Consider the following 24,806-nt stretch of genomic DNA (forward strand, 5'->3'; position numbering starts at 1 on the left):
CCACAAATGCTAAAACCTATCCAGTTCTACAGGGCAACTGTGTGCTATAGTCAAATAAAAATTATAATTTCATGCACTCAACCAAATATTAACCAGAAAATGGTAAATCTAAAGAGAACTTACAGATCTTTAAGAATGACCTTCTCATATTAGATACAAAAAAATCCCCAGAAGTATGAAGAGATATAAATGACTTTGCTTGGGTTTAAAAAATGTTTAATTATTTTAAATGATCATGAAAACACAATTGAAATTTTGTCAGATGCAGCTAAATCAATGCTTAGAGGAATCTTTATTTATTTTAATGCTTATATTAAAAAAAAAAGTATATATCAGTCATCTGTGCTTCCACCTAAATAAGCTAGAATTAGGAAAATTAAACCTAGTTAATCAAAGGAAGTAACAAATATAAGGTTGATCAAAGGAAGTAACAAATATAAAAGCAGAAATCAATTAAATAGAAATAAGACAATAGCAAAAATTGACAAAGAAAACAGTTGGTACTTTGAAAAAATAATAAAATTATCAGCAAATTTAAAAAGAGTATAAGAAAAAGTTATAAGTAAAAGAGATGTTATCATTATAGACCCTACATATAGCAAAGCATAAGAAATATTATCCACAATTTATGCCAATACATTTGACAACTTAGAAGAAATTGTCAAATTCTTTGAAAGATATAAATTACTAAAACAAAACAAACACACACAAAAATTATAATTTGTATATCCATGTACCTATTTTTAAACACTGAACTTGTAATTTAAACTCTTTCTATGAAGAAAAATTCAGACTTAGATGGTTTCAATTTTTCTCTTTCAATTCTCAATTCAGTTGAGAGATGGTAAGTTCTCTCAAGCTTTCCAGAAAAAAATAATTCCAGTTTTAACACAGAGAAAGAGGGAAAATTATCAGTATAACCCTGACAAAACCTGACAAAGATTTTGCAAGTAAAGAAAATTACACACCCATATCTGTCATGAACCTAGGTGGAAAATTCCTTTAAATGTTAGCAAATCCAATCCAGCGATATAACAAAAGAGTACATATTATAACTTGAGTTGATTTAATATTAAAAAATCATTTAAAGTAATTTACTGTACTAAAAGAAAAAAGAGTCCTACTGTCATATCAATAGATGCATAAAAGGCATTTGACAAAATTCAAAAGACATTAATTACAAAAACTTTCTGCAAACTAGAAATAAGGGACCTCTTTCAACATGGTAAAAAGTGTCTATAGCTTTCATAATATTTCCTGGTGAAATACTGAACACGTTCATACTAAGTTCAAGATATCTCCTCTTACCAATCCTTTCAACATGGCATTTGAAGTTCTAGCCATTAAAATACATAGAAGAAAATTAAGTATAGATTGGATAGAAATAAAAAGAACTGTCTTTATTTGCAGAAACATAAGCTTCTACAAAGAAAATTTTAAGGAATCTTTAAAAAGCTACTGGAACTGATAAATAATTTCAACAAATTTGTAGGATCAATTGTAGTTCTGTATGCTGACATCAAACAACTTGGAAATAAAAATTTCAATACAATATGATTTATAATATCATAAAAATAAAATATACTTGGGAATATATTTAATTAAATACATATAAAATCTAAACACTGAGAACCACAGGAGATTGTTGAAAGAAGACTTTTAAAGACCTATCTATGGGGGCGCCTGGGTGGCTCGGTTGGTTGGGCCTCTGCCTTCGGCTCGGGTCATGGTCTCAGGGTCCTGGGATCGAGCCCTGCATCGGGCTCTCCACTCAGTGGGGAGCCTGCTTCCCTCTCTCTCTCTGTCAAGTAAATAAATAAAATCTTTAAAAAATAAAAAGACCTATCTATGTAGATTGGAAGGTATACCACATTAATGGATTAACATGTTAAGATGTCAATTCTTCCAAAATTGATTAATATACTTAGGATAATTTTTATAAAAAATTGTAACAGAGGGAATGTGCTATGGTGAGTGCTGTGAAGAGTGTAAACCTGGCTATTCACAGAACTGTACCCCTGGGGCCAATAATACATTATATGTTAATAAAAAATTCAAAATTAAAAAATAATTGTAACAGACTTCTTTGTAGCAGTTGAAAGAAAGCCGATCCTGAAATCAACATGGAAATGTAGGAATCTAAAAATGGCCAAAACAACTTTGAAAAAGACAGAAAATTGGAGTATTTATTCCTCCTTATCACATGACTTAGTAGAAAGCTAGAGTCATCAAAGTAGTGTGTTATTAACATGTAAACAGGCAAATAGATCAATAAAACAGAATAGTGATCCCATACTTATATGGTTGTTTGATTTTCTTTTTTTTTTTTAAATTTTTTATTTTTTATAAACATATATTTTTATCCCCAGGGGTACAGGTCTGTGAATCACCAGGTTTACACACTTCACAGCACTCACCAAATCACATACCCTCCCCAATGTCCATAATCCCACCCCCTTCTCCCAAACCCCCTCCCCCCGGCAACCCTCAGTTTGTTTTGTGAGATTAAGAGTCACTTATGGTTTGTCTCCCTCCCAATCCCATCTTGTTTCATTTATTCTTCTTCTACCCACTTAAGCCTCCATGTTGCATCAATAAAAACAACAAAACAGTTAAATGGAGAAAGGAAAGTTTGTAAATAACAATGAAATGATACTTACTAAATATATGGGAAAAAAGGAATCTTGTCCCTTATACAAATATTAATTCAAGTTTGACCCCAGCCTTATATAAAATCTGACTCTAAATGTTCTAGAGGAAAACTTAGAATATCTCTAACCTTGGGAGAAGTCAAATATTTCTTAGAGAGGACTCAAGAAGTACTGCCTAAAAAAGAAAAAAAAATTGGTAAAGTGGACAAGAGCGAATTTTAAAGCGTTTTTCTCTTCCTAAAATACCATTAAGGCAAGCCATAGAGTGAGAAAAATATTTGTACTACAAATATCTGTCCAAGAGCTTGTTCACAGATTATATAAGGAACTCCTACAAATCTTACAAATTTTTTTAATAAAAAAGTAAAATTTTTAAAAATTTAGTCTAATTTGATTAGACACTTCATAAAAGAAAATACACAAATGAGTGATAAACACATACAAGTACTCTCGTTATCATTGGTTATCAAAGAATTGCATATTAAAGCACAATGAGATACCTCTACATCCCCATCATAATAGCTAGAATTAAAAGGACTGAAAATACTAAGCATTATTGAGGATGTGGAACAACTGGACCCCAGTTGGAAGTCCAGGAATTGCTGGTGGAAGTATAATCAGTGTCAGGCATTGCTAGCAGAAGTATAAATCATTACAACTCATCTGAAGATTACAATTCACTAAATTGAAACTTAAACTCCCCTGTGATGCAGCATGTCCACCCACATATGTATAACTCAGAAAAATTGGTTCTTATGCCCACCAGATGTGGAGTAGTCATAATAATACTACTTATTACTTGTGATGGCACAATATTAGAAACAGTTCAATTTAACATCAGAAATAGAAATGGAATAGTCATACAGTGGAATACCATGCAACAATTAAAAATGAACTAATGATACAAACCAGGATAAATTTCATAAAATAAATACTGTATAATTCCATTTATATGAAGTTCAAAATTAACAAATTTAATCTCTGGTGACTTAAATTTGAATAATGGGTGTCTATAGGAGGTGAGATTCACTGGAAAAAGCTAAGGGAACTTCTGGAGGTGATGGAAATGTTTTATATACTAATTGTTAATTATACAAATATGTTCATAATTTATGCTTTTAAGATTTGTGTCCTTGACTTAAAAAAGAATATGTCAGAATAAAGGTGCTTCATCAATAACTTGAGCTTTAAAAAAAGAACAGTGTTAAGAAAAGTCTCTAATAAACTCCAGAGACTTTTGAAGATTACTGATATCTAAATAGTATCATGACTTTTATTATCGCTGTCTTTTATTGATTTCAAACAAGACAAAGAATACCTTACAGAACCATGAGATTAATGAATTTAAGGAAATCAAGTCCAGGTGTTTTTGAAGTTCAATATATTCTTGATTTTTCTAGAAAGGTTACTAGTATTAATAATGAAGCTTCCAGCATGCACTGATTTTTGATATCTGAAATCCAGGTAGAGGGAAACTGTTTCATATGGCTATGTCATTCTCAGCACCTGATAAACAGTGACTCAGACATCTAAGTAGAGATTAAAATGCACACAACACAAAAGGTCAAGTCTTAGAATAGGTATAGCATCATGATATTTGGAATGTTTTTATGATCTGCATTTTTCAGACTGTGTTAGAATAAGAAAGGGTCAGGTTTGTGGGGGGTTTGTTTGTTTGTTTGTTTGTTTTTACAATATTCTTAATGGGCAATGATAGGCATTTTTATCATCCCAGAATGTTCAGAAATGACTTTTTTCAGTCTTTGCTTGAGTGACCTGAACGTAAAACACTTACAGCTCAAAGGAGAGTAAAGCATATATGTTAATATGGGCTATTATAAAATCAAATTGTCTCTACTAGCATTCCCCTCTTCCCTTCAACTCTGAAATTCCTTTCAGATCATAATAAGTTGATTTAGGACTTAAGCTTTTAATAATAGAATCTTATATTTCTCAGTCTCTGGACTTCTAAAAGTAAGTGACTTTCAAATCCCCTTCAGAAAGAAATATAGCAAAACAGACAAAGGTCAAAACAAGTGAGTTTGTACTACCAACAAACATGTTCACAAGCAAAACAAGCTTATCTTTATGAGACTTATGTTAACATATGACATTGCTGTGAATAGCTAAAATGTTTCGACACATTCAATTAACTAAATGAATCTCACAGGACTCTTGTTCGTTGTCATATCCCATACTGTAGCCCTTTGGAGGTGTGTGGATATGTGTGTACACATGTAAATATACACATATACATATATACATGTAGGTACATGTACATACATATATACACATGTGTGATTTACTGTTTCAGAGAAATGCAGAGGAATTTTGGGATGTGTTGACTTCTAAGTCACTTTCTTATTAATTTGTCCACTAAGTTCATTTTATCTAACAAAAGGGCTTAAATCAATATTAAGAATTTTTAAAACACAATGTATTTCTGGAAGACAAACCAAGGTAGACCAAACTATCTCTACCATCCTTTAAAATTCATCAATGTCACCCCAACTCTTGACATAGCTACTTTTTTTTTTTTTTAGAATTCTCAAATGTTTTTTAATAAGGTAATATGAAAGTCTTAGAGTCATTATAGCTTATAGCATTTTCCAAACTTCTTTGGCATGGAATTTTTTTTTTTTAGGTTTCTTTTTTTTTTTAATTTTTTCAATTTATTTATTTTCAGAAAAACAGTATTCATTATTTTTTTACCACACCCAGTGCTCCATGCAATCTGTGCCCTCTATAATACCCACCACCTGCATAGCTACTTTTAAGTGTACCTTCTAAATCCATGAGAAACTGTAGCCTGAGACAATCAGAATTGTACCTAGATTTTGCAGCCATGAGAAACCTATTTCCATCTTCAGTAAGCAACTGGCAACAAAGCAGGTCCTCATCTCCAAAGCATGTTTCACAGCATGATTGTGATATTCGTCAATAGAGCTAATGTCCTCTCCTCAAGTGCTGATACAGATCAACACAGGTGCCTCTGCCCTCTCACTGTAATGTGTGAATTTGGGAGATGCTCCTTTCATTTCAAGTATGACTGATATGACAGAGATCAGAGGTGGAGGGACTGGCCCAGGAAAAAGCATTAGTACAGGAAGACAGGTTTTTGCTTTTTATTCTCTCCTTAAACAAACATATTAGTTTGGCAAGATAATAAGGAATTACTACAAATAAAGTTAGAAGAACTACTTCCTGCCATTAAAATTTGCTCATGCATCATACTATATGAACCCAATAACTAAGTGAATTTTCTCTTTTTCAACTGGTTGTTTTGTGACACATTTTAAAAAATGATATTTATGTAAAATCTCCATTTACCAATAAGTATTACCTTGTCAAAAAAATGACTGGGAATGCAATTTTTTGGAGAGGGAAGGAAAAATAATTATTTTATTTATTTTAAATCGTATATCGTCAGGCCCCTTATGTTCTTCAGCATTGCTGAAGTGTGTCATTTCAAAATAGATTGTATTTCCCACAGTAATAAAAATGTACTTAGTTAGTGCATTCTCAGCCAAGGATCTTGGGATCAAAAATTCAGACACAACCAAAAAAAATTCTTCACTATAAAGAACACTTGCTATGAGCCAGGATAATAACTTGAAATGTAAAAATCAAACCTCATAGTTTTAAGAGACATGCAAGTATTATACGAGAGGTACTAATGTTCTACAAAATGTAACTCACAAAATACATTTATACCATATCATAAATTTTGTTGAAAGTAAATATGTTAGCTGTAATAATTATTAAATTTTTATTAAATTTATTAAATTTTGAAAGTAAATATGTTAGCTGTAATAATTATTAAATTTTTATTAAATTTATTAAATTTTTAGACAGCTTTGGTGGCTTTCTAGAATTTAGAAGGATCATTTTTAGAAGGAAAGAAGATAATTAGGTGGCTTAAATCCCTTAAGTAAGTTGTCCCAAGAGGGCTAAACTATTGCTTCTTCTCCTCTCCTCTGTTAAATTCCCCTATAGAATTAGTGGCCCCTAGAATACACCCTTGACCTTACAGTGGCCCCCAGGTCTACGGTCAGGAGCTTCCTGTATGTTTATTGGTGGTATGGCTTCTGTGATTAAAATTTAGGTTTCAATGCAAAAGGTTTCTCAGGATTTCTATACTTTACCCTTTTCTATCTCCTTCAATTCTGGAAAGCTATAGAAATTGCCTTGGCTTCAGATAAAATGCAGAAAAGAAAAAAAGGTGCCAGTAAGTCATGGAGTTGACATCCTATTGACAGTGATTAGAGCATTTCACACTGTTAGGAAAGCATAAAAATAATTATTGGTCTTTGTTGCGGCCTTTCAGAGAAGAAATCTCAACAACCTCCAAGGGAATTGCCAAGACAGGCAGGAGCCCGAGCACTGCAGGCTGCCTGGGGTTTCCATGTTGCTGGGGTCACTTTCTCTCCTTCCCTAACTGCAGACTCATCCCCAAGAAGAGATGCAGGGATCCAGGAGCAGCATCGAGTGGCCTTGATTAATTCATTGTTTGTTGTCCTTAGGGCCCTATATTTTTTCTCCAATCACTGTAAAAGTCAATGTACCAAAATCTATTATATGCAGTATTTTACTTATTTTTTTGAAAGTACATTTTTGGCCTCCTGAAGGCAATGCCCTCAAATGAAAGTACATCTTCCAGGAAAAACTAGTTGACTTTTGCAGTGCCTATTGCCTTGACCCCAGATTTCATCTTGATGGAAAGTAAATGTTCCCTATTCAGGGATACAAAGAGGAAAATTACAAAGTTTGTCAAATTTATACTCAGGGAATCCAACTTTCTCTTTACATATCTTTCCCTCTCCTTTACATATCTTACCCCCCTCCTTGTCCTATTTTGTTTATGGTGCCTTCTGAGTCTGGCTATAAGGCCCCCTACTAATCCTGCACTCATGGCCTTTAATTCACCCTACAGAATAACATTTTAAATATTTATAAATAAATTAAATAATTAATGTGCTTTAGCATTCAGTGTGCTTTAGCAGTGGAAATTTAATATCCCGATTCCATTGTGGAATATAAGAAGCAAATAGAATATAAAATTTTCACTCCAAATATAGGAAGGTGAATCCTACATATATCTGTCAAATGCCTAAGTCCTATATGAGAATGTTGCCATCTAGCCTTCTATAAAATTTAGCTCATGGAAGGTGATTCATCACAATGTCTTCTTCAGGCCCAAATTATCATTTTTAGAACAAAGAACCTCTGTCATATAGTATAAAAATATAGCTATTAAATACAAAACAGCAGCCCCCTGATCAGTAAAGCCAATCAGTTGTACCCACATAGATCACATAAGTATCTCCAGTATCACATTTCGCACCAAGTCCATGAGGAGATTTATTTCTATTTTAACACTAAAATATTTATATTTTAACATAAACAGCGATGTTATTCTTGTACCTTATTCTCAATATGCTAAAAATCAAATCCATAATAGTTTTCAAATCCAGCCCTCATTCATATTGTCTCACTTCTCTTTGTGGCACCAAAGATTCCTATTCGTTCAGGTGTGAAGCCAAGAGTCATCTTCGATTCACTTCTCATCATCCCCCACACTGCTGACAAATCAATCTTCCAAAGCAGAATTCCTGTCAGGTCCATTCCCTGCTAGAAAACGGAGGGTGGGGGGTGGCAGGAAATGCCTCTCTGCCACATGCTCGATTCAACCAATCCTTTTTCCTGAGGTTTAACACCATCCATTAGACATCATAAATACCTCACAGCTCTGTATCTTTGCTATGATGAAGTATGGTTCTTTTTTTTAAATTTTGGTCCCGGTAGATTTAACATACAATGTTATATTATCTTCAGGTGTACAATATAGTGATTCAACAATTCTGTGCAGTACTCACTCCTCATCATGGGTAGTGTACTCTCAATCCACTTCACCTATATGAAGTATGGTTCTTATATGCTAATATTTGATGACTATTTTCCAAGTATTAGGCTTCACATAACTTAGATAACTGGACGATAATCCTACTAGACAGATACTAGGATATCTTCATTCCTGATAGGAGTTAACCACAATTACCAAGTGAGGTAACGTATGAGGAGAATTCATTTTCGCAAGGGTTGTGATACATCTGAAGTAACAGAGAGAAACCGTCGGACAGCAGGGACTCAAATGTATATCTTGTAGTTCCAATGCTGATGGCACTAATAATTCCTTGTCCTCTTTCCCTTAAGCTGGATGTTAATATTAATTCCAAATGGAATGGGTGTTGTTATCCTCTAAGGAAGGAGCACAGCTGCTGAAGGAGGTCATGGAAATTCTACTCCCTATTTTCTCTAAGTCATGCCATAATAAAATATAGCCATTTGCAACTACTTTGCCTACTTCTCTGCTGACCATATCTAGATTTTCCTCCAAACAATTCTGATTTCAAACTTTCTGCTCCTTATAATCAGAGGCATGGTTTAGAGGAAGTGCACCAGACAACATTGTCAATGAAAAATTGTAAAACCCATAAAACATACCGACGCGATGTTGTAAAGATCATGAGGAAAGTGGTTCAAGGACACAGAGCGAGTGGGAACTTGGAATTCCTCAGACTAGCACGCCATTGTTATGTGGGCTCCACAGCAAAGCAAAAGTGAAGGCCCCTCCCTTTTGTCTTCTGATTTCAGAACCTGACCGTGTGTCCTAAATTGTGATCTTACACAAAGCCAGTGGAGTCCATGAAGATATACAGCCAATAGCTTAGGAGAAAATAAAGTCTGAGGCATTCTTTCAAATACCAGAAAATTGATGTGAAGAGAAACAAGTGGAAGTAGCTTTCTTTTGTAAGCACATACCCTTGAATGCTTAGGAAAGAACCTATGTTTGATGTTTGATAAATCTTGTGAAGAGAACGTTTTGCCCAGAGCAGCCACCTTTATTTTAGGAGATGAAAACTGAATTAGTTCTTGTGATGTTGAACCCACACATGAATGGAATTCTTTAATATATGTGCTCAATTAACCTACCATAGGTAAGATCAAATAATAAAAATCATTGACATTTCAATTTTCTGAGAATATAATAAAATAAAATGATGCACACGGAATGTAAGAATGTTGAAGATACTCTTCACTATTTGCTGTGGAAGATTCAATTAAAATTGGTTAATTAGTAGAAAGACATTTCAAAATGTTTATATACTTTTAATTTCAAAAAGCGGTACAATCATGAAGTCTTTATATTGAAGATCTGTGATGTACTTGGCCTGGGGGGAGAAAAAAAGCATGAAAATCCACGAGCTTGATTGTTAATTAAATGCCAAATAACACACAGAGATGACTATTTTCTGGCAAGTGCGGTAATTTCCAAAGAGCAAAGGTTTGTCTCTTCACAGTAACAGGGTTGTGATGCCAAAGCAGCGTCTCCATGTGCTGAAAATGCCCATTTTTTCCCTTCAGCAACATATTATGTGCTCAAAAGGAGACTGAGTAAAATTACATCAACTTGGACTATCCCTTTGCTTTTATAAAAATTAAATAATGAAACAAGATGGGATTGGGAGGGAGACAAACCATAAGTGACTCTTAATCTCACAAAACAAACTGAGGGTTGCTGGGGGGAGGGGGTTGGGGAGAAGGGGGTGGGATTATGGACATTGGGGAGGGTATGTGATTTGGTGAGTGCTGTGAAGTGTGTAAACCTGGTGATTCACAGACCTGTACCCCTGGGGATAAAAATATATGTTTATAAAAAATAAAAAATTAAAAAAAAAATAATTATTATTAAAAAAATTCATTTACTTGTTAAAAAAAAATAAATAAAAATAAAAATTAAATAAAAACACAGTGCCAATTACAATAAAGCTGTGGCTTTTTTTAGACTTTTTATCTAGACTGCTCATTATCTAAGCATCTCCAACCCAAGTCTGTACTAATGAGCTTTTCTTTGACAGGGAGATAAAGAAGCTGAATTAGGACTTCCATTTTCCCCACTTTGTGATCGGAAATCAACGATGGTGGCCCAGTCACAAATAGGTACTGCTTAAGAATAATGGTTATGGAGGGTGGGTGTGTGCGAGCCAGTTTTCAAATGATAAACCATGTTGTCAAAAGGGCAACAACCATGAAAACCTCACTTCTTATTCATAATAAAGTTGATCTTTAGACGGATCTGTATGGTGCTAAATGATAAGACTTCTGAAAAAGGTCTCACAAAACGAATTCAGTCAAGGAATATTAGTAAATGTAATTGTTACTTGATTTGTAACCCTTTTACAAATAATGGACTTTCTTCTTGTGTAAGAGACAACATTTTTTGTGTTTTGTTTCTGACGATTGTAATCTATAATTTAATCCTTTGTGTGTAGGACAATTCAATGAAAATATCAGTATATCTGTTGTTATCACTAAGTTTGCAACATATATTTAAAATAGTAGCTTATATTCCTTCAGGAAAAAAAAAAATTCTTTTGATACAAGTAGATTACCCAGCAAATTCAGCCCATTCTTAAAACTATGTAGCTATGATGCCTGGTCCAAATATTTGTAATAGTTATTCCCAGAGTCAGCATCTTCATCACTGAACTGTAAGATTAATAAACATAAGGATTGCCTCCTAACCTCTCTAGCTGCTTCAGCACCAAGTCCTACAGAGCCCCTGTCAACTGTCAGAAACCTTCTTGCTCTGACCTTTGCCCCTTCCCATCCAAATTCCAAAAGCTATTTTTCTAGCTTAACACAGGTGCCTACCATTGTTTAGCAGGTGTGAGGGTGGCAGGCTAAGCCCCTCCTCAGGCAAGCTGGAAAGAAAGGAAGTTTCTGAGGCTTGTTGCTATAATATAAATTGCTACCCTGTTAGTGGAGGTGACACATCATTTGCAAGTCTCCATATCCCAGGCATTTAAAACCACAGACAGAACTGGAAGTAGCACACTGGTGGCCAATTAACATTGCTTTGAGTCGAAGGCATCAATCAAAACATAAAACTATTGAAGTTTTCTTGAGTTAAAAATGCGCCTTAGCGGTGCCTGGGGGGCTTGGTTTTGGCTGGGGCCATGATTTCAGGGTTGTGAGACTGAGCCCCTGTGGACTCCAGCCCGGTGGAGCCTGCTTGGGATTCTGTTTCTCCCTCTGCCCCTCCCCCACCTTCTCTCCCTCTTAAAAAAAAAAAAGGCACCCTAATACATAATATTACTAATCCAATTACTTGAAATGTGAATTATTGGTATCTGATGGGTAGATATTTCTGGGCACAGTATCACTTAAAAAGCCTCCCTCCAGTTTCCTCTTATATTCAGATGACCATCCATAGCTCGCAGGTGTGTGTGAGGCCACAAGCTCGATTTCCAGTGGCCCACCTCTCCAGGGACGCGTAATGAGTATGTGTATACAGAGTGTACAATAGGTTGTCTCCTCCTCCATCTAAACACTAGGGGGGTAGGGCTCCCTGGAGGACAGTGCCCCCTTCTCTCTGTATGTCATGTTCTATCTTGATGAGTACTTTAAATTTAAAGTCTTTATTCATCCTGACAACTCAAGGTGGTGGGAATAATGCTGTCTTCCAGAGATGTTACTGTTCTCTTCACTGATTTGACAGAACACGCCCACATGCTGTGAACTAACACTTTACATCCAGAGAATAACAAACAGCAATCTGAAATATTAACACACTGGCAGAAAGCTCTGACTGATACAGTAAGAGGGGAAAAAGCAGTTGCCTTCCTGTGGCCTGAGAAAAAAACTTCAATTATTTTGTTTATTTGGAGCTTAGGTATTATTTTTTTGTTGATGAATAATAAATTCAACAAGCAAGTGGAGATCTTTCAGAAAAGTAATGATCCCTCTCACTGAGAGGAAATTATATTCACTCTGGTTAGAATTGAATTCTTAACAAGAGTATAAAACTGAGTATTAAATAGGAAAGCCGATATACACGAGTTATCAGGCTTAAAACTATCACTTCCACTATTGGGAGATTATTTTTTTAGAGCTATAGAACTATTATACTATCTCTACCAGGTGCGTCAGACTCTTCATTATTACAGATTTTAGAATTCAAGATATGTAATATTTCAAACTATCTTTTGTTTGTTTGTTTTTATAGGTTTCATTGATTTCATAGTAGAGCCAACATTTTCTCTTCTGACAGACTCAACAGAGAAAATTATTACTCCTCTTATAGAGGAAGCCTCAAAAACAGACACTTCTTCCTATGGGGCAAGCAGGTTTGATATTTTCTCCTTTATTGCATCTTTTTTTTTTTTTTTTTAATCTTTGTGCTGTTTAATAACCTTTCACTTAAGATTATCCTACTATGTTTTACAGAAGGGCAGGCCATCTTTAAAGAATTGTTAGGTAGTATTGCCACCTAGTGGCTAGATATGATATTGCATCTGCCTTTGAAATTACTTGATGTCCGCTACAAAATACATAAAACTACTAAGGAGTATTAGAGTATTCAATACGCAGGAGAATGAAAATATCTCAATTTTCATGCAAATGTATGTATTATGCCTTGAATATTAACATATATAGTTGTGTCAGTTTGCTTACAAGCAAATCCGTTACAACCCACTTGTGCATCTGGGGAGATGCCTATACCAAAAGAAGGCTTATAGCTGATGTGGGTACAACAGCTGCGTCTAACATGTAACAGTAACATCCATTATATATACAATCACTTACAGGATTTCAAGGTGAGCATTTTTCATAGATAAATTTGTTAAGGCATATTATTTAAAGCTTCCAGTTGCAAACTAATCATGCTAAATTCTTACCCATCTGAGCATGCAACTTTGCTAATGGCACATCAGCAGATTCCCTACATGTTGCCCCAGTGAGGGCACTGAGGAAATGTTCTACCTGAGAAAGATTCAGATTAACCCCCCTCAGGGCTCCAGAATCGTGCCCCTTTAAGTAATGTTGACCAGTGGACTCTCCACTGAGTCAGCTCACCTCAAGCTTCCACTATTCTAACCAGGGCCTCACCACCCCATGCTGCTCTGGGGGTCCTTGACCCACCCAGGGACTTCCAGCCAGAGTCCCGGCCCTCTCCATGAGAGGAAAAAGGAGGGACGTGAGCATCTCTGATGCATGCTCCACACTGGGCCTGAACACCTGCCATTCTGTGTCTGCAGTTGTTTTTGTAAAGTGTTCCAGGCTTTGCTCCCTCATTTCTTATCTTGATCTTGGTGTTTTCTGGGCTTTTTTTTTTTTTTTTTCTGGTTGTAATTATTAGCCTCAGCATCTTTATTTTGTTCACAGCGTTGATTTGTTTAGACGATCAAATATGAAAGGCACCATGAACGATGGAACCTATTCCCCAGACTACTCCCTTACAAGCGTGGACCTACAGAGCTTCAAAAACAACCTGGTGGACATCATCCAGCAGAACAAAGAACGGTGGAAAGAGTTAGCTGCCCAAGGTAGAATTGTTTTTCTTAACTTATCCCCTGGGGTTTTGGCTTTTTTTTCCTCTCCCTAGATTTCTTCTTTGATGAAACATGCAAGCCATCAGTGGTATGTGGAATTTGGCTAGCTTTTGATTATTGATAACGAATTTGGTTTATCTGGTAAAGAGATTCTGCTCTGTTTATGTCTCATGGGCTGCAGAAGTATGTGTCCGTGATGGCAGTGACCTGAATGTGAAGGAGGGGACAATAAAATGGTGACAAAACTTCATGTTCATTCCTAGAAGTGCATTGGAGCCTGTTTTAGGCTTTGCAGGTGGCTTTTGTGTTGCATTAGAAATGTAACACTCTGTGTCAGAGACTTGGGTGTGGTTTTTTTCAGTGTTACTAAGTTATTTCTTTTGGTGACTGTTCCACTCATGCATTGGAAAAAATCATTTGCAATCAGCCCTTAAAGGAAAACAGATGGGAAGCCAGCTAGCTTTAGCTGTTTCTGATATGTTTTCTGATTCAAATAAATGAGTCTATTTGGTTTACAAGGTATGTGAATTGGTATCAGTCATTATCTTTTGTGTAGGAAATTAGCTTTCTAATTCCAAATCTGGCCCCTTCCCCCCGCCCCCACGCTCCCTTCCATAGCCCTGTGTCTCTCCTGTGCACTACACCCTGCACAGTGGCCTCTGGCTGGTTCTTGAAATACCCCAGAGCATTTCCAATTATTATTTCTTCAGTCAGGGATTCTCCTCATAGCTCTCTGCAAGAATGATTCCTCCTAGGTTGGAAAATCCATTATTTATCTTTAACATGAAAAACAGCACCTAATTCACTTAATTTAATTTTCACATGACCTTATAAGGTTTATACTATTGCTATTCTCATTTTACATAAGGATGCTGAATCAGAAGACAGTTACATGATGTTGCCCCAAATCCCATAACTAGTAAGTGAAGAAGCTAGAATTTGCTCTTTCTCTCCAAATGCAGTGCTCAAAAGCCTTACGTTAGGTAACACCACAAAGAGACCACTACAAGTAATGTCCTCTGTCTTTTCTTTCCCAATAAGGGCCCAGTCTAGTGGCTTCAATGTGATCTAAAAAGTCCATAATCAATGATATTTATTTATTCCTTTTTAAAATTTATTATCTGTTTTCCATGTGGGTAGTGTATGGTCCACAATAGTGCATGGTCTATTGTGTTTTCCAGTATATCCTCAGCTCCTATCACAGTATTGGGCATATAAGAGGCACTCGGTAAATATTTATAAAATGAAACAACTCCTTAATGGTGTTACATCGTTTCTTCCATCTCTGTTATTAGAAATAAAAGCAATACCATTCTTAGTCTTCATCTGACTCTGTAACTCACATTTTCCCATTAGTTTGATCTTGGTTGAAGAGAAGCAGTGTGGGTCTATACAACCACAAGGAGGGCCAGGTCCTGTAGTTAGACAGCCCCACCCCCTCAGCATGACCCTGTGCTTAATTAAATCCTCAACTATCATCATCTCAAAAATCTTTAAATTTTTTGAGCCAGGGGCCTCATTTTTTATTTTGCATGAGGTCCTGCGATTCTGTAGCTAGTCCTGGCCATTCCAGAGGGTCTCCGTAATACGTTATTGTCAGTAGGTAAAGAACATAACACAATACAAGACCAGATGGCCATACTGAAATATTGTCAAACCCATCTAAGTGGAGACTTCAAAGGACTGGAATTACCCTTCTCTAGGGACAGATTATACCCAACATACTGACCCTGAAGCACTGTAAGATATAAGCTCTTGGAAAACAGAAACGTTATCTATCTCATTGTCATCATTTTCTCATAGAGAGCGTGTCCCTGGCATAGTGTAGGTGCTTTAAAATTATTTAGTCTTGAATGAATGAATAAATGAATATGTAAACTGCACTTTGAATGTATTTATTCAGAAAAGAAAACAAATAGATATTATATTTCCAGTGATGGAAGGAAGAGAGGAGGGAAGCAAAACTTCTGAAATCCCTCCTGTGTGCCAGGCATTTTACATGGATTATCAAATTTCCTCCTGCAACAACCTTCCTAACTAGAAATGATTACCCTCATTTTATACTCATGGAAATTAAGGATCGCACAGCTTCTGAGCGCTAGAGTCAAAATTGTTCTGATTTTTTACCCAATGCTTTTCCCACTGCACACTAGCACTTCCTATTAGACCCTTTCAAAAAATTCTGAAAAAATTGACTGGAAGTATTCATCTTCAGTGAACCCAAGAATCCAACTGACCAAAACACATTCTATTCCAAAAAAATTTTAACTAAAATAAATAACAAAAACCCCGAACATCAGCCTATCACCTAGAACCTATTTGTCATAAACCAGTGAAGGAAAACTGCCAGAATTGGCTTAGGGACTGTGATTCCTCCCTTCCTAATGAACTTTCTGGCACTGTGCTTTTTGAAGATTTTGTTGCCCAGGGACAATAAACTTTCGATGTTTGTAAATTTCTCAATGTACGTTTCTAGAATTGAGGAATAATATCTGAGTCCTATCATTAGAAGAGGTAGAACCAAGATTTGAACACAGGCAGCCTGGCTTTAACAAATTAAAACCATAGATCATTTTGATAATATAATTTCCAAGAGGTGGTTGTGTAGAGTACACACATTTTGAATAAACAACTACTGCCAAATTTATTTTATTTATAACATTGTATGTTTGATTTCTATTTCCAATGCAATGGTGAACTAGATAAACTTAGAGAAATATCTCATGGTAAAAACAACTAAAAGTGCAGGGCAAAATATCGCCTTTAAGAAACTGACAGAGATACTGCTTCTAGAACTATCTCCCTCTCTCCTTGCTTGTAACAAATGATAAAAAGTATATTGCTTTCAACAAAAAAAGGAAAGAAGGAAGGAAGGGGGGTAGGGAGGGAGGGTGGAAAGCTGATTTGTTCAGAACATGTCCAAATAAAGATCAAACAAATTCAGAGAGATTAAGAAACTTTGGAGCTAGAATTTCTCTGGAAGGCATCTGTTTACCTTTGCTGGAGTCCTGGGTTTGCAGACTAAATTGGCCACCACACTGGGTTTACAGCAGAAATGCAAATTTGATTCTACATTTAAAAATTATGTTAATGCAACTTACCATATTAAGGATCAAAGGATAAAAACCTTAGCTCACAAAAGATACAGAAAGAATATTCAAGAAAATTCAGTATCTATTCATGATAAAAAATTATTAAAATTAAAGGAACCTTCTTAATCTACTATTTCCATTTTCCTACTTTTCTTGCCTTCATTTTTACTGCTTGAGATGTTTCTTTTTTCCATTGCAATTCATTCCCTTGATGGTTTGAAATATTTACTCTTTACTCCTTTCATTTTTATGATTAATTAGAAAACTTTATATGCATAATCAATAGTAGATAATAGTGAATTTCACCCTTCCATGAAATAATACAAAACCTTAAAAAATTTTGTGTCTGATATTTTAAAAATCTTCTAAAATACAGACTTTATCGTTAATAATTAAAATTTAATATGTCCTTGAAATCCAAGAATATGAGGATAACTACATTTTTTTTTTAAGATTTTCTTTATTTATTTGACAAAGAGAGAGCAAACATGGGCCGGGGGAAAGGAGAGGGAGAAGCAGACTCCCTGCTGAGCAAGGAGCCCAATGGGGGACCCGATACCAGGACCCTGGGTTCACCTGAGCTGAAGGCAGCCACTTAATGACTGAGCCACCCAGGTGCCTCAAGGACAACTGCTTTTTGACATCACTTTCAAAAATCAAGCTAGTCTAGGAAGACTTCACCAAGGTCTCCTCCAGTCCTGCATAGCTCCTAGTCAGCCAGAGATATGTAGAGAGGTATCTCAGACCTTCCACAGCTCTCCAGTTGCTGGGATTTTTCTGTGAAATGCTGCTTATCTACCAGTTACCAAAACTTGGACTGCAGGCTCAGGCTTGCAAAGCTGTGAGTCCCCCCCCCCTTTTTTCTAAATTAAACCCACCTCTTTATATTGTAGAAACCAGAGGGTTTTGCCCTCTGCTCCTATAGCACTCTGAGCCTACCGCCTCTGGCAGCCAAACTGGTTTCTGCTGCCCTTCTCAGGTTGGGGTTGGTAGGGAGGTTGGGAGTAGCTCTGGTCGAAAAGGTCACAGCTTCCTGGGGCATCTGGGTGGCTCAGTTGGTTGAGCACCCAGCTCTCGGTTTCTGTCAGGTCATGATCTCAGGGTGCTTGCATCGAGCCCCACGTCAAGCTCCAAGCTCAGTTCAGCAGGGAGCCTGCTTCAGGATTCTCCCTCTCCTCAACCCACCCCCTGCTTGTACACTTTCTCTCTCTTTAAAATAAATATATTTCTAAGAAAAAAATAAATTAAATAAAATAAATCACAGATTCCTGCTGTTGGTACCTTTTGCTCATATTAATCAGAAGACATGAGCAAAACATTCACTCTAGCACTGTTCTTGAAAACAACAGTAAAAATGGATGCATAAGCTGTAGTGTAATTATATTATGGAAAAGCATACAACTGTTAAGATAAATGAACTTTAGGTGTGAGTCCCAACAGGAAGAGAAGTCACAAATAATATTGAGCAAAATACACAAGCTGCTTCAGTATAGCAAGATGCCATTTATAAAGATGATTTTTAAAAACCTATAAGATAACAAATAGAATATACTTAGCTTCATAGGTAGAACTGTTAAGAAGCATGTCTGTTTAGAGCGAGCCCCCAAATGGCAAATACCAATATTGTTCCTCCCACAAGGCAAAAGTGTTACTTTGGTAACCACTTGATGGTTTGGTTTGTGTTTAGACACAAATATTACAAACTGAACTAGATCCACAGAGTCCACCTTGATCAGAACAAAACCACAAATCAATCCCAGATCTGCTTTCTTTCCCATCTTCTCAAAGAAGATGTGTATTTGAGAAAAACAAGTTATGTCCCAAAATAGAATCCGGGTGTTGGGGATGGGTGGTCAGACTGAAATGGAATGCAGTATGTTTCTCATTGTACTGGGTATCTTTCTGATTTGTTTGACATTGATTCAAACCCCAAAATACTAGGGCTCAAAGGCAAGTAACAGGTGTGGAAAGAAGGCAGCATGGGATCCAAGGCACCATCAGATTTGCCCATTGTGCACAGTTGCAGCTGTGTAGAACCAGAAGGAAACCTAGTGCTAGCTTAAGGCAAGCTTGACATTTTAAAATATGCATTAAAATTGTCAAACACGTAAGTGTTTTCTAGTCTTTTGGGGGGGCTTATCTCCTACATAATTGGTCTAGAATCATAGGATACATGCAGTATGATATCTCTCATTTGAACTTTTTAAGACCTGCTTTGTCTTTAGTAGCTTGTAAGGCCCAACAAAAAGGGAAACAAATTAGGGTTTTGGTTAGAACTACTTTGATATCAATTTGGAGAGAATTATCTTTAGGATTTCAAGTCTTCTTATTCATGTATATCTTATATATCTTCTTTCATGTTTCTCAGAAAGTTTGCTTTTACTTCATAGTACTATGGTACATAGTACTATAATTGTGATGGAAAATACTTGTTATTATTAGATGCCTGGCATCACGTTAAGCACGTTTAACCATGTAAACAATATTTATCCTTAATAATAATTTATTTCAAAATGTTAAATATATCTTGTTGGATTTTCCATCACTGTTTTATATTTTTTTGTTATTTTTGCAAACGGCTGTCTTTCACTGGTGTATAGAAATACAATTTTCTTTTGAATACTGATCTGCAAATAATGATAGTTTTTTATTTTCCCAAATTTATGCCTTTAATGATTGTTCTTCTTGAATCAACTGCATTAGCAAGTTTATCCATATTTGTCTGAATGGAAGTGGTGAGAGCATTTGGCTTGTCTCTAAATTTAAAAGGAAGGTGTTTCATGTTTTATCATTAAGTATGATATTTCTTAATTTTGTTTGATCTGCTCTTTATGAGGTTACATTTCCACCAATAATTTGTTAAGAAAATGTATTTTTTATGTTTTTAATCTCAAATTAGTTAACATGTAGTGTAGTATTGGTTTCAGAGAAAATGTATTTTACATGGAACATTTAGTTTTATTAGATGTCTTTTCTGTGGCTTTTAAAATAGTTCAGATAATATTTTTTGATTGGTTCATATAATGAATTATATTAATAGCTTATCTAATGTTGAATGACATTATATTCCTTTTTTAGACCCAACTAATTGTGATGTATTAACTTTTTAAAATTTATGTGTTACTTTTGCCGACTTAAAAAAATCTATATTAATGCACGAGATTAGCCTGCAGTTTTCCTTTCTCATACTTGTAGTTCTTGTGTTAAGGTTACACTAGCCTCAGAAAATGAGTTGGAGTTTTTAAGTTGTTGTTTTTTAAAGATTTTTTAAAAATTCATTTGAGAGAGAGAGAGAGCATAAGCAGTGGGGAACAGCAGACAGAGGGAGGGGGAGAAGCAGGTGCCTCGCTGAGCAGGGAGCCTGATGTGGGGCTCGATCCCAGGACCCTGGAATCCTGACCTGAGCTGAATGTACACTTAAGCATCTGAGCCACCCAGGTGCCCCAGAGTTTTTGAATCCTTGAGAGTTTGTGAGCCTTAAGTTGGCATTGAATGTTTGGCAGAATTTATTTTTAAAAAACCATGCGAGCCTACTGTTTTCTCTGTGGGATAATTTTCATCTGTGATTCAAGTTTTTTGATAGGTACAGAGAACTTATTAAGTTGTTTACCTTTTAGGTTTTTTAAAAAATATGTTGTGAAATATACCACAAAAGAACATCCAAAAACATATATATACTATTTGTAGGTAAATAATACAGTATTCATAATGGACAATCCTTGCAGTGGCCTACAAGCAATAACATGCTGGCAAGGTAACAACTGGCTCAAAAAAACTGTATACCACACATATACACAGGATTCTCATGCTTTTTACTGATAGAAAGGGTGTGTAGCACATAATTTAAAAGTAATAAAATATATCGTATTCGTTGTGGCTTATGTATAGGTAATTGGTCCTCACAGAATGCTTTCACTGATTTTTGCTGAACCCTGTGTCTTTGGTCCACTTATGATTGCAACTGACAAATGTAAGTTGTGCACATATGAACACTGATATTTTCATTTACATCAAGGAATAAGATGAAAATATAAAAAACATAGGTCATAACTTAGAAAACATAGGAGGCATATGTCAACTTCACTTGTTTATCAAAAGTGCAAATGACTTCTTAGTTGTTTGATGGGATAATGGTTTTTAAATACTGGGGAAAATTTTTCCTCAAATTTCTGTGCTATTTACAATGTAACAGTTATAGACTTGGCACACTTTTAAATTTAATCTCTATTTTTTTTTATCGTTATCTCTACCACTCCACAGCAGTGAAACAATAAATGAAGCCCTGATTCATAAAGTTTATTAACATCCATGGTGCAAATATTCCCACCAGGTCTTGTTTCAGTCTATCAGTATGAAGTCTCTGTCCATGGGAGCTGGGAAGAGATGTGTATATAAGATATTTGCATCAAACAGATTTGGTATATCTTATTAACCTCAAGACCTAGATAATGAAAAAGGACTGAAAATAATTAGGAAATGATTTTTAAATATTTATCACCTTTTTTTTAAATAAAATTTTTAATTGGCATTTTCTATAATTTTATTTTTAAGAATGACTAGATTTAACAATTCCATAATTATTTCTCTTTCTTTTTTTTGTTTCTTAGCTGTTACTCCTATTTGTGTAACTGTAAACAATACAATTTAGTTTTGCATGCTTTTGTGTAAATGATACCACGCAGGACACATTCTTTAATGAATTTCTTTCCACTCAATGCCATGTTTTCTGAGCTTTATCCATGTTGAGGCAAATCGCTATTATCTGTCTCGGCAGGGGATTTTTGGATCTTGATAAAAAACACAAGACAGAAAAATGTATCTGTATCTGTTGTACAGATTTTTTTTAATATTAAGCAGTTAGGTCTTTTAAATAATATATTTATAATATATATCCATTTCTTAACCCATAAATCAGGTGCACAAGTAACGTAAGTTCTATTATTTTTCTGTGACAAAACATAGTGTCTAGCTGAAGGCCCCATGCTACATGCTTGAAGAAAACAGAAGTTTGTCATTCACATGTTTTAACTGAAGCCGAGGAAACCTATTCCACTTAGGGTTCTTGACCTCCTTTTTTCTTCTTTTTTAGATGCCACTGAAGTTCCTAATGGGATAACACCTTGCTTGACTTGTGTTCTTTCTCTCTCGTCTCTCTAGATATACCTTGTCCCATCTGCTTCTCACTCTTCCCACCCCTGCCTGCCTCTGACAGTTGGCCCCTGTTTCAGCAAACCTTTGCCATCCCCCTTTGGCTTGGTCTCTTATTCTCCTTTTCTCCTAATGCTTCTGAGACCCGATTGTTAAGCATCACACCCAAACGAGCGACGTAGCAGGACTTGCCCTCTCAAATGCCTACATCACTATGTGGTTTCTCTTTGCACTTTTTTTGTTTAAGATCTTATTTATTTATCTGACAGACAGAGATCATAAGCAGGCAGAGAGGCAGGCAGAGACGGAGAGAGGGGGAAGCAGGCTCCCCGCTGAGCAGAGAGCCTGACACGGGGCTCCATCCCAGGATCCCGAGATCATGACCTGAGCCAAAGGTGGAGACTTTAACCCACTGAGCCACTCAGGTGCCCCTCTCTTTGCACTTTTATCCTGTAGATCTGTATTAGAGTTCTGGACTCACTTTTTTTTTTTTTTTTTTTTTTTTGCCAGGAATCCCTATCAGTCCCTAACAATGCTCCTAACAATTCTACATCTGCTGTTTAGGGAAAATAAAAATAAATTGGTTTTAGACAACAAAAACATGTCCATATTATTTTGTAATGAAGTACTTTAAAAGACAATGTTTTTTATTAATTATTTTTATTAACATATAATGTATTATTTGCCCCAGGGGTACAGTCTGTGAATCGTCAGGCTTACACACTTCACAGCACTCACCATAGCACATACCCTCCCCAATGTCCATCACCCAACCACCCTCTCCCTACCCCCACCAGTTTGTTTTGTAAGATTAAGAATCTCTTATGGTTTGTCTCCCTCCCGATCCCATTTTGTTTTTTTCCCTCCCTAACCCCCCCACCCTCTCTCAAATTCCTCATATCAGAGACATCATATGATAATTGTCTTTTTCTGATTGACTTATTTTGTTCAGCATAATATCCACTAGTTCCTTCCACATTATTGCAAATGGCAAGATTTCATTTCTTTTTATGGCTGCATAGTATTCCATTGTATATATATACCACCTCTTCTTTATCCATTTATCTGTTGATGGACGTATAGGTTCTTTCCATAGTTTGGCTATTGTGGACATTGCTGCTATAAACATTCAGGTGCACTTGTCCCTTCGGATCACCACATTTGTATCTTTAGGGTAAATACCCAGTAGTGTGATTGCTGGGTCATAGGGTAGCTCGATTTTCAACTTTTTGAGGAAGCTCCATGCTGTTTCCCAGAGTGGCTGTACCAGCTTGCATTCCCACCAACAGTGTAGGAGGGTTTCCCTTTCTCCATATCTCCACATCCTCACCAGCATCTGTTGTTTCTCGACTTGTTAATTTTAGCCATTCTGACTGGTGTGAGGAAAGGCAGTGTTTTTAAATATTTATTTGTAAAATGTTTGTTATTCCTTTTCACTACTTTTTTAATGAATCAAAACTCACCATGTCAACAAAATTGTAACTTTAAAAAAAAATTTTTTTATTATGTTGTTAGTCACCATACAGTAAATAATTAGTTTTTGATATAGTGTTTCAAGATTCATTGCTTATGTACCACACCCAGTGCTCCATGCAATACATGCCTTCCTTACTACCCAGCAGCAGGCCTCACCCATCCTTCCACACCCCTCTCTTCTAAAACCCTCAGCCAAAGACACAGATCTAGTGAAAAGAAGGGCCATATGCACCCCAGTGTTCATCACAGCAATGTCCACAATAGCCAAATGATGGAAAAAGCCAAGATGTCTTTCAGCAGACAAATGGATTAAGAAGGTATGACCCATATATACAATGGAATATTACTCACCCATCAAAATTATAACTTTTAAACTTCCATGACTAAATGTTAAGCAGCATCTTTTTGAGAAAATATATACATACTGTTTAGATTTCAGAAGGGACAATCAATCAAACAGAGGGAAGCAAAGTCTTTCAGATAAAACTAGAGCTAGGTCTGGGGGGCAGGGGGGCTCAGTTGATTAAGTGTCTTCCTTTGCCCCAGGTCATGATCTTGGGATTCTGGGATGAGCCCTGCTTCACATGTGCAATGGGAAGCCTGCTTGTCCCTCTTCTTCTCCCTCTGTCCCTTACCATCCTTGTGATCTCTCTCTCCCAAATAAATTCCTAAAAAAAAAAACAAAAACTTATTTTCTCTCTACTCATAGCTCAAAAATGCGACTAACATTTTATATGAGATCTTACAAGTAATTTTAAGTTGTATATTTCAAATTATTAGTAAATTATATACTCTGCATTTAGTTTATTCCTATTTCCAATTTAATTTTTTTAGCTGATATTTTATATTATATTATTTTATATTATCAGTACAGTAGAGCATGATAGATAGAATGGAACATTTGGGAGATCAGAATTATGAAGTTTTAAGAGGTGGTATTCACCAAAGTCACTTTAACCCCAGGAGAACACACATCCAGTTTGAACCATGTGTATGTGCTTATTCATTCATTCATTCATTCATTATAAAGGCAGAACTCAACC

The 24,806-nt window shown here is 35.8% G+C and overlaps 1 protein-coding gene across 5 annotated transcripts in view; it reads left to right on the forward strand.

Annotated features, from left to right (window-relative positions):
• PDE1A (phosphodiesterase 1A) overlaps positions 1-24,806 on the forward strand; it is a 346,255-nt gene that overhangs the window by 305,752 nt on the left and 15,697 nt on the right. For all 5 annotated transcript variants that reach the window (XM_059166853.1, XM_059166854.1, XM_059166851.1 and 2 more), the window contains 3 exons: positions 10,571-10,652; positions 12,721-12,841; positions 13,881-14,041. In XM_059166853.1, the coding sequence (XP_059022836.1) occupies positions 10,571-10,652; positions 12,721-12,841; positions 13,881-14,041 (364 nt within the window). The remainder of the gene's footprint in view (positions 1-10,570; positions 10,653-12,720; positions 12,842-13,880; positions 14,042-24,806) is intronic.

This window comes from Mustela lutreola, chromosome 3 (genome assembly GCF_030435805.1).
Source record: "Mustela lutreola isolate mMusLut2 chromosome 3, mMusLut2.pri, whole genome shotgun sequence".
In the NCBI taxonomy this organism is placed as follows: domain Eukaryota; kingdom Metazoa; phylum Chordata; class Mammalia; order Carnivora; family Mustelidae; genus Mustela; species Mustela lutreola.